General features: G+C 40.4%; 1 protein-coding gene across 1 annotated transcript in view; it reads right to left on the bottom strand.

Annotated features, from left to right (window-relative positions):
- Nucleotides 1-5,202: 5,202 nt before the first annotated feature.
- Nucleotides 5,203-11,702, bottom strand: part of scp2b (sterol carrier protein 2b) — a 15,881-nt gene continuing 9,381 nt past the window's right edge. Inside the window, exon 5 of the mRNA XM_010734382.3 lies at nucleotides 5,203-5,881. Within this exon, the coding sequence (XP_010732684.1) occupies nucleotides 5,786-5,881 (96 nt within the window). The 3' untranslated portion in view covers nucleotides 5,203-5,785. The remainder of the gene's footprint in view (nucleotides 5,882-11,702) is intronic.

Raw genomic sequence — 11,702 nt, 5'->3', positions numbered from 1 at the left:
GTTGTCCTAAATATCACAGTGATAAATTAAAAAGTGGAAGAGTAGCCTGCCAAAAAGGGCCAACAGGATATGATCTAATGTCCCACGTGCTTCTGGATTAGGCCTCTTTTTCAACCAGACTACCTCCCTCTAGACATGTGTGAACATCTGCAAGCATTACAATGCATTAGCACACTTCACTGAACTTTGAACTAAGTTCAGGGACGAGCAACAAAAAAAAAGCAAAACAAATTATTTGTTTTTCTCTTTCATTTTTTTCTTATGCACCTCATTTCTGACCTTCTGCTTCTGATTAAAAACCATTTCAACCATCTGTGCGTGAGTAACTATTAAAGCCTTCTTATCTCCACAAACACAGCTGATATTGGCTGTTGTGTGGAGGGCAGTGGCTCAAGAAACCAAGGGCATCCACATTGCCCTACAAAGCTGAAATATTTTAGCTATTTAGTCAAATTTTCTTAGACATTTTGGAAAATGAAGTACATTCACATTTATGCAGAGTTAGATCAGTATTATTTTCTCTTCACTAAAAGATAGCCTGGTCAGGCAGGAGACAGCATGGACACAGACAGAAACAGCTAGTCTGGCTGTGAAATAGTAATAGGACAGTGCCTTTGAACAGCCACTTGAGGCTGAGACATGAGAGTGGTACCAGTCTTCTCACCTCAGTGTCTGCAAGAACATGCAAGCATTTCAATTGTAAACACCCTCACTCTATCCTTTACATCAAGAGTGCTACATCAAGTGAAAGCTAACTAGTGAACTGACAACCTTCAGCCTTGGAAAAGTTTTTTTTTTTCCCTGTGAATGAAAATTTCTTTAATGAACTGACATGATGGTTTGTTATTACACATTACTGCACAAGAAATGAGCTAAATCCAACCAAGAAACAGATAACAGACATTCTAAATGTTATATTGATATGACCTCCGGATGCTCTCTACATAAGAATGGAGGGTGTGAAAGTTGTATTTATTCTTACACAAAGATAAATTGATTGATTCACTACGACCACTTCAGGGTCATCTACACAATCTGTTCCCTCAGCAGTGTCTCCTGCAGTTATCTAGTCTTGAAATCGTTTTTATCAAGTGCATCTGGACTTACTCAGTCGCAGTGAATCTTCTAGAAGTGACTTCTAGTGCTTTTTTTTCTAGAATATAAATCTGCCTCTTGAAGCTATTTGTGCTGGAACTGCAGGCCCTGAGTGTAGACAAGAGTGAAGATGGCGATGAATGCTCTTGGACTAGGGTGGAAGATACTGAGTCCCTTGCGGTTAGTGAGTTTGATGGGGATTTGGGAGTCTCACTTAAAAATCACATGACTGCTGATCTGCTGTTTTCAGGCTGAGAGAGAGACAGACCTCAGTTTGTAGCCTTGAATTCCCTTCCAAAATGGGGGAAAACACACTCCGGCCCATGCTCTCGTTATTACTCATCATACTTTTTGGCAGGCTGTTTTCCCCTCAGAGGGGCTCTGCTCCGTGCTACATGTTTTAATAAGTTTCCACTGTTCCAGTGGAACATGTTCATGTACAGCGTTCTCAAACCAATGACCCTTCCAGCAGATTCAGTCTACAACAGTTTTGAAACAGGTTGTAGGTTTTATGTTTCATGTCATTCTCCAGGACACTGCACAGAACAGCTGGGATCATGTGATCTATTAAAGCAACATTATGTAACTTTTTTGCCATAAAATAACAGATTTGATATCATTCTGCTGCTCTGCTTCTGCTCTATGCTACACTGACTTGTAATCAGGTGAATTGTGTGTCTGTTATTCCCACTTAGTGCCCAGTACGCCTGTACTTTGTGCTCCAGGTACGATCACCTGCAATAGGTTGACAGCAGCACCAACTATTTCACTGACTTTGGTAAGATTGGAGAAAATCTCCTCTTTTTGGTTGTCCTTCTTATCCTCTTTGCACAGAGTTTCTTGACGGACAGTGCTACCAATTGTAGCTGCTGTTAGCTTATGTTGGCTCAGTTCATTAGCTGGGCTTCCTGGCAAGCAGAGATAGATCTGAAGCTGGGAAAGCAGCCAATGAATATGGGATTGGCCGCCTTTTTGATTATTATGGCAGAGGCGAAGAGACTGAAGAGGACGATGGAGGAAGCTGTGAGGAAAGAAGTAAGAGGCTGCCAGACAAGAGTAAATCTGGGACTGACTTTGTGAAATAAAAGGCTGAAGGAGACACCAAGTACAAAATACCAATTTCTAGGAAATGCTTTCAAAAGATCAGTGCAGAATCTTGTGACCTCTAAAAAATGAGCACCTACGCTGCGGCCCTGCTGTGTTGAAGCATGGACAAATTCTGACAGCTCCGGTTTGAAAATGTTTTGTTTACAGATCTATCTATTGCAGCTGCGATATCGCCTGATCTTATTCCACACAGCTGTCTGCTGAACAAACTATGTTCCACTAAACACTGCTCTTTAAAGGTCAGCTGTCTTCTCTTGTGTAAAAGCGGATCAAGAAACAAGGCTTCCAGTTCCACCCAGAGTGTTTGTAATGTAAAAAGTGTCCAATAAAACTTCACAGCTGCTGCTCTTTTAACATCAAAATGACCCTGTGAAGTGTGACATTTATTATACCATGCAGCATTTTCTGCATGCAGTTTGCCTAGTATATTATAAGCAGGACGATCTTGTTTTTCTTGCTTCGTTTCATCGATGGAGAGATGTTTATTTGGTGGTTAACACTGTTCTAAACTACCCAGTTCATCTCCTGCTTGCTCCAAACAAACCCTTGGATTTGGAAGTATACAGAACAACACATCTTGCATCAGGTCATCATTTCCCAGGACAACAGTGACCTGTACACAAGCTGAATCATTGCTATGTTACATAACAAAAAACAGCCAACCCAAGGACACTTGGGTTGGCTGTTTTGCAGACTGGAGGAGTCCTTGGATCGAACCACTTATCATCTGATTAATGGACGACCTCGAGCCACACAGTGACAACAGGCTGAGCAGGAACATCATGGAAGATATTTTAGGGCCTTAGTGCAAGAGCATCACAGCACTTTAATGCTGCAATGGGCAAATCTGTTCCTTGAGTCAATCCACTAAGCGACTCCTTCCGATGAGCCTCACCAAGACCCAGGTCTCTATCACTGCAACATCTAAAAGAAGCCCCCCCAGCCCTTTGTAGCCCATGGGGCAGAGCACACCAGGCCTCAGAGGCAGCTGTGACTCGTCTAACAGCAGTAAGAGAACAAACACACACCACTGTTACCACTCATTTCTTGCAGTTTGTCATCATGACTGTAACTTGTCGATGCACCATGGCGTCAAATAGGCCCGAAGCTGCATGTGGAGCCATGACATGTTCACATGTGTGTTTTGCACCAATGAATCAGGCTTTCACGGCTTGCCTGGTTTTCAATCAACCAAAAAGGTCACGTTACCCCACTGCTTTTCTCGTCTGTTGTTTCTTGTTGGTGGAACCTCTTCAGGGAGTACCTCCTGTTCTAGCACTACCAACAAATGGACATGCTAAATCTATCCCCATTTAGAATTGGACCTTGATTCTATGCAAGTAGTTCTTATTGCTGCACTAACATCTCCTTGTTACACTGTATCATGATTGTTTCCCTTTTTGCAAGTCACTTTGGATAAAAGCATCAGATAAATGAATAAATGTAATTTTATGTATATGTTACTTGCTTTAAACAGTAATGGTAACCAAATTGCTAACACAACCATTTTGGAAAATTAGCAACCGATTCTTTGCCCTTGGTTGGCATAACCACTTTTTAAACATCTAGAAAATGGAGGCATAAAAAACACTCAAAATAAGTAAATGTTTAATATTTGTAGCACTAATTCAATATATTCTGTGAAAGCCAGAGAAGTGTTCGTTCGCATTCAATTTAATTTGGTTTGGTTACTGTAAAAACACTTTTTTCTATGTCACATTTTTATTATGTTAACGTCAAACTAAAATGTATCTTGATGTCTCAAAACACAGTGACTAAAGATATCAACAATATTTTCAACCTCCAAAAGCTGAGGTTTGGTTGCCAGACTGGCAACTACTTTTTAAAGTTTGTGTTGAGACGTGTTAAAGGAACATTTTTGCAAAAGCTGTCAGAAAGACATCCTGACTGATCCTACATTTCCCATAATGCAACAGACTGTAATGGCATGTTTCACAACACGCTCCGTTCCTCTTGAACACCTGCAGTATGTCTTTAAAATTGGCAGTAACATCACAGGTTATAATTTGCCGTCTCCAAGCCAAGATGACCCAGATAAGCCAAGATGACCCAGGGGTCCTACAGAACCACAAAACACTTTTTTGTAAGTTAGGTGCCCCTTTTAAGGCATTAACAGATAATGATTGAAAAAAAAACAACACTTATTTCTTTCAGCTTTTGCAACTAAGTTCAGTTTAAATGCATTTCACATTAAGTATTAAATGTTTGATGCAAAGCAGAATGCATACGATGTTATGAAATCTTTTGCATAGATGAACAGTCAATATTGACCAATGAAATAACCCCAGTGTGACTAAAGAGTAAGACCAAGAACACTACAAGAGCCAAGCCAAAGCTGCTGTGGAATCTGGGTCAGAGCTAGTTAACAGATTTGTCTTTCAGCCACGCTCCTCCATTTACAAAGGAAAAACTACAGCGTGGCAGTCTGGAATCAGGTCGCTGCAGAGCTGGAAAAGTGCACGGTCCTCCAAAACGGGAACATACGGCCAAGACAGCTTGACAGTGACATCCAAGTACTGTCACATCTGAACAGAGGGCCATTATTGTGGAAGGTCACACTAGTATAAAGTCAAACAGAACCCCTTAAATTGTACAGAAGGAGTCATTTATATGCATTAATATCTTGTGGAGCCAGGAGGAATGTAATCATGTTTAAAGGCTACCCTTCATACTGAATAAACACTGAAGCTTATATTGGGACATCTGGCCAATATTTCCATTCTAACATCCATAAACTCACCATTGCCATTTCATCATAAAAGTCAAGAAGCCTTCATCTTAAAAAAGAGAAGAACAGAACCAGCATGCTGTTAGGTCTAGTTTTATGTGCCATTTCACCGATAAACTGTTATGGCATCTTTGTTTATGTCTTCAAATTGATTAGAAACATTAAACGGATGGAATTAGTCAAGGCTGTGTGACAATGACATTACAACACAATTACATGTTAAGAAAAACAGATCCATCAAGACCACCCAATGAATGTTCCAGCAAAGACAAATTTATTTAGTAGAAATCTTCATACAGTAATGATAGCACTGCAGAAAATAACACCCCCCCTGGTATAACATCGGATGCCCACAGTGAAAAAGAGTTCTATGTTGTTGGCTAAAAACCATAGAGCAAACTGCAAGTCTGAGACGAGGAGGCACTTAGACTGTTGTGTCCATGATTGTGGAAAATGACATCAATCTGCTCTACTCAAAACATTTCCAAGACCCAGTACACACAAAGAAAGATTTCATTAGTGACAAACTTTGGAAGGTTATTGAAAACTGGACATAAAGTGAATAAGTATGGGCACCTGTCTCTACCCCGGTGTACTGAAAGGATTATCTTGAGAATTAATTATCTGTCCATCTATTCTTATCCTCCAGTTAGCTTGGCAGGTTGCTGACTAATCCCCTGGTCGCTCAGTGAGGTCATTAGTACAAAAAGTGGTTCAGTCCAGTGATGAGGAACTTTAACATTTATCTGAAACCACATTTGCTGTTAAATTCTTCATGGTTAATTCCATTCAGTGTTGAGAGGTGTAGTTACAGCTAAGCTCAGATGTTGCATCTTACAGCTTGGCCTTGCCCGGTTGAAGCTGCAGGTTCTGAAGCTTCATGGCCAGTCCCATGTTTCCTGTGATTTTCAGCTTGCCCTGGAAAAATGCCTGTGAATCAGAGAGAAGTGAAAAAACATCACGTACAAGTATGGTCTGTGTCACAGGGAACTACATGCTTCTGGTTTTAAGAGTGACCATGAGAGATTAACTCGACCCGGGGAAAGTGGGGCAACAGCAACAACAAAATGTCAGGAGAGTACATGGCACACAAATGCGGAGGGGGTAGAATAAAATAAATTAATGGTTGTGGACCAGAAAAAATAAATATATATGAAAGATAAATGAAATGATTAGGAGGTAATCATTTGACCTCTATGAGTAAGCAGAGATTCCTGGAATATTAACTCAGTTCTCAGGAGGAAAATAAAAGCTTTTTCATATAAATAATTAGTTTTTGCTTTTTTAATAAAAACATCATGCAAAAAGTCGAGTCCAAATTTCTAAATGACGAACTCTAACTGATGTGTTTGGTCTCGTCCCTCAAGTAGATTTCAACCTGACTTGGATCCGATCAGCCGATCACAACTGTTGTGATCTAATGTGAGGCAGGTTTGTTGCGATGACTCTAAAAGGGACACACCCTTATTGGATGTTGAGATATTTTTATAAACAACTAAGATGGCTACAACAGACGTGGAACAAGGCATGAAGGAAATGAAACCAATGCGGAATTGCTAAAAACTGCAGTTCCTCAAACGTCCACTTGAGGCTGGCTACAGAACATTCCAACCTCGATAAGTCCCCATGTTCAAATGTCCAAATAAACATGTTTACAGCCTGGTATAAAAAACACTTTTGGTCTCAACAACTTGTACTGAGGGTGATTTTTTATAATACTCATCTGTTCAAATGATATTAAGGTTTAAAGTTGTGCAAAATTAACAGCATGGCTGCTTTGATTGACAGGTCGGTGTCGTTACAGGTATTTAGTTTTAACACCAAGGCGTCATTTGGCCTGCCTCAGGTCTTCCACTGGTCTAGCCAGCACCACGTATTATCAGCATCAAAACCTATGGGTGACTTGACTTATGTGTTGTCCATTCTTTGTACTGTCAGTGTGTGGAAGTTCTGTTGAATTTGAGTCTGGTATATTTAACAATGGTATATTTAAGCTTTTGCTGATGAGAAATATGTGCTGTGTGTATTTCATTTAAGTCACCAACGACACTTCCTGCTGAAGACAAACATCTGTCAACAATTTTTCATTTTTTAAAAATGGCAGCTAATTTCCTAACACAGCTGGTCACTGTTTCACACAGCTGTAGTTACTAACAGTTACTAACAGGAGTGCACAGGGACGGCTGTGGATGAATCCACATTTGGTGCTCTAGTGAGTACTTGGTACTACAGGAGGGTGTATGTGGGACTAAGTTCAAATAAACTACATTGTGGGTACATGTCACACAGTGTCAGCCTTATCCTTTAAGAACTAATGTTTCTACTGACCTGTTACAGAATATCTGATGCTGAAAGTACACACAGATCATATTTTGTAACAAAGTCAGGCATGGAATAAATCTCAGTCATTTCATTGTCTCTACTGTTCAGGTTGCAAACAGGAAATCGGTGTCCTGCTTTCAGCCTACGCAACAACAACTTCATGGCGTCTGGTCTGAGGGCAGTAAATTGGCATAATCAGCAAATAATGAGGCAGCGCAGTGTTTCCTCTTAGTTTCACCCAGGCGCTGACAATCTATCGTGTAAGTGCTGCATCCAACTGGCAAGCAAATGTGTTCCACTTTCTAGGAGAAGCTTTGGACAGGACATACAGGCTGAGGCGGGATGAAATGAAATGAGGGGAGAAGCCAAGAGAATGTGCAACTACACATCTCAATGAGTCCCCCACACTGCAGTTATACTGAAGACATATAAAACAGTAAAGTGGAAATACAATGAGAGGTATGATTTGGTTTGTTTCCACACCATTATTGTCTTCTGTATCGGATATTCATCCTGACTATGACATTAATGACATCGTCAAAATGACATGAATAGCTTTGCATCTTTGCTTTGGAAACTTCAGTAATCAACAGGAGTACATTTTGTTGTTCAAAACACTCCTTACATAATTTTTTTTCTTAATAATTCTTAATAAATGATTCATTAATATTTTAGGGAATCTGTGGAAGTTATTCTGGTTTTAACTGTAGAGTAGGGTACAAGACATTTCAAGTTGACTGATTTATAAGTCAACTTTATAAATAAGTCATATAAGATCATGTCGTGCCAACAAGGGCTTTCTTTCAATGAGAGCAGAACAATGGATGTAAAATGTATGGCGCGAAAGCATTCAATTCAGCACACTGCATGACTTCTCAAAGTGTGAAAAATTACAAAGAAGTCATTAATTTCAGTGGAATGCACTGCTATTCTTTATTTATCCACTGGGGGTCCTGCTGTCCTAATTAGACTAGGGGGCACTCTATGCTGAATCAGTGACAGTTTATGTCACCCATCGGTTTCTGAAACACTATTTAGAAGCTCAAAACATGCAGTGTTGGCTGCCACCATGTACTGTCTCTTTCACCTCTCAGCTAGTCCAAAGATCAGCAAAGACGTGGATCATCAGCGAACCTGAGGCGTGCTGAATGACACCTTGGTGCTCAAACAAGCCATCTGTAATGGCACCTACCTGTCAATCAAAGCAACCATGCTTTAATATCATGTGAACAGGTGAGTTGTATATAAATTCACCCTCAGTACAGTTGTCAGGAACAGAGAAATTAGCTACAGAGACCAAAAGTGTTTTTTGTACCAGGCTGTAAACATGTTTATGTCTGCTGTGAAGTTGGACATTTGAACATGGGTACTTATGGAGGTGGAAATGTTCTGTAGCCAGTCTCAAGTGGACGCTAGAGGAATTACAGTTTTTAGCACTTCCACATTGGTTTCATTTCCCAGCCATGGAGGTTGGCGCTTGTGCTGGATACATACAGTAGATCTCACAAGCTTATGTACAGTCTATAGACACATGGAAAACAGCTTTGTCAAAAAGTGAACACAGTTTGTGTGTTTCCAAGAGAAAAGGTCCTGTTCCTATTTATTCACAGAGCTAATGTTTCAGAAAATACCAGACTCTGTGTTACAAATTACATCGAGGGTGACGCAAGGCTATATTTTGTACTACATAGTAGGACTGGTAAACTAATATTCGAATTTCGAATATTATTCGAATATGATAAAAATATGTATATTCGAACGTAAAAATGAATATTCGAATATTTACTATTTGCTCAGGGCAGCGCGCGCATTGATTCTCCTCCGTTGTGTCCCATGGTGCGTCCCTTACTGACCTGTAGGCTAGCTATCTGCAGTCACGTGACACAACAAGGAAGCACCCCATCCCGCTCCCCACCTCAATGAAGAGCAGGCTACACACCAGTGATCCCGGGGAAAAAAGGAAATCGGTGTCTGCTTTCAGCCTACGCAACAAAACTTCATGGCGTCGGTCTGAGGGCAGTAAATTGGCATAATCAGCAATAATGAGGCAGCGCAGTGTTTCCTCTTTAGTTTCACCCAGGCGCTGACAATCTATCGTGTAAGTGCTGCATCCAACTGGCAAGCAAATGTGTTCCACTTTCAGGAGAAGCTTTGGACAGGACAACAGGCTGAGGCGGGATGAAATGAAATGAGGGAGAAGCCAAGAGAATGTGCAACTACACATCTCAATGAGTCCCAACACTGCAGTTATACTGAAGACATATAAACAGTAAAGTAAATACAATGAGAGGTATGATTTGGTTTGTTTCCACACCATTATTGTCTTCTGTATCGGATATTCACTGACTATGATTAATGACATCGTCAAAATGACATGAATAGCTTTGCATCTTTGCTTTGGAAACTTCAGTAATCAACAGGAGTACATTTTGTTGTTCAAAACACTCCTTACATAATTTTTTTTCTTATAATATTCTTAATAAATGATTCATTATATTTTAGGGAATCTGTGGAAGTTATTCGGTTTTAACTGTAGAGTAGGGTACAAGACATTTCAAGTTGACTGATTTTATGTCAACTTATAAATAATTCATATAAGATCATGTCGTGCCAACAAGGGCTTTCTTTCAATGAGAGCAGAACAATGGATGTAAAATGTATGGCGCGAAACAGTCAATTCAGCACACTGCATGACTTCTCAAAGTGTGAAAAATTACAAAGAAGTCATTAATTTCAGTGGAATGCACTGCTATCTTTTATTTATCCACTGGGGGTCCTGCTGTCCAATTAGACTAGGGGGCACTCTATGCTGAATCAGTGACAGTTTATGTCACCCATCGGTTTCTGAAACACTATTAAGAGCCAAAACATGCAGTTTGGCTGCCACCATGTACTGTCTCTTTCACCTCTCAGCTAGCCAAAGATCAGCAAAGACGTGGATCATCAGCGAACCTGAGGCGTGCTGAATGACACCTTGGTGCTCAAACAAGCCATCTGTAATGGCACCTACCTGTCAATCAAAGCAACCATGCTTTAATATCATGTGAAAAGGTGAGTTGTATATAAATTCACCCTCAGTAAGTTGTCAGGAACAGAATAGCTACAGAGACCAAAAGTGTTTTTTGTACCAGGCTGTAAACATGTTTATGTCTGCTGTGAAGTTGGACATTTGAACATGGGTACTTATGGAGGTGGAAATGTTCTGTAGCCAGTCTCAAGTGGACGCTAGAGGAATTACAGTTTTTAGCACTTCCACATTGGTTTCATTTCCCAGCCATGGAGGTTGGCGCTTGTGCGGATACATACAGTAGATCTCACAAGCTTATGTACAGTCTATAACACATGGAAAACAGCTTTGTCAAAAAGTGAACACAGTTTGTGTGTTTCCAAGAGAAAAGGTCCTGTTCCATTTTATCACAGAGCTAATGTTTCAGAAATACCAGACTCTGTGTTACAATTACATCGAGGGTGACGCAAGGCTATATTTTGTACTACATAGTGTGCTTTAAGTAGTTAAGGATGTGTATACAGTGGTCCCTCGTTTATCGCGGGGGATACGTTCTAAAAATAACCCGCAATAAACGAAATCCGCGAAGTACATTTTACAATTATTATACATGTTTTAAGGCCGTAAAACCCCTAACCACACACTTTTATACACCTTTTTACACGCATTTTGTACAGTACTCCCTTAGTTAATCAGGACGCAGAACACGTGCGGTTCTCCCTTAGCCAATTTAGGACGCAGAACACAATGCGCGTTCATACTGTACAGTACACTGTAAAAAAAAAACATGCAAAATTACACGAAAAAAATCTGCGAAACAGCGAGTCCGCAAAAAGTGAACCACGTTATAGCGAGGGACGACTGTATATCAAGTGTGTTGCAGAATATATTGGAGCATACCAATGGACACTTTATATACTCCATTATATTTCAGAATCAAACTTAGCCTTCCCCAGAAACAATAACGGTGTCGGAGAAATGGAAACCCTCAAAAAAGATCTGCTGAGCCAAAATGGAAGCAGAGGCTCTCTTAAAATTTGTGTAAAGACCTTGAACTTGGGCCTGCAGGACTATAAGCAGTCCTTAATCAGGCCTAATTCACTCATAATAGTATACAGGCAGAGCAAAATCCCCCTTAGAGGGTGGCCACAGGGTGGCCACTAAGATAGTAAGTTATGAAGCCTGGATGTGTGAATTATGCTGACACCTGGGGTGGTGTTTAGCTCAGTTGGTAGAGCAGCCCCATGTGTGAAGGCTTAGTCCTTGCTGCAGAAGCCCAGTGTTTGAATCCAACCTGTGGCTCTTTCCCACATGTCATTCCACATCTCTCTCACCCCACATTCCTGTCACTCTTCAGCTGTCTCTATTTAGAAATAAAGTTCGAAAAGGTCAAAAAAACAATCTTTAAAAAAAAAGAAGAAA

Source organism: Larimichthys crocea, chromosome XVII (genome assembly GCF_000972845.2).
Source record: "Larimichthys crocea isolate SSNF chromosome XVII, L_crocea_2.0, whole genome shotgun sequence".
Classification (NCBI taxonomy): domain Eukaryota; kingdom Metazoa; phylum Chordata; class Actinopteri; family Sciaenidae; genus Larimichthys; species Larimichthys crocea.
Note: the sequence above shows the minus strand (reverse complement) of the source record. Positions and strands in the feature narration are given on the sequence as shown.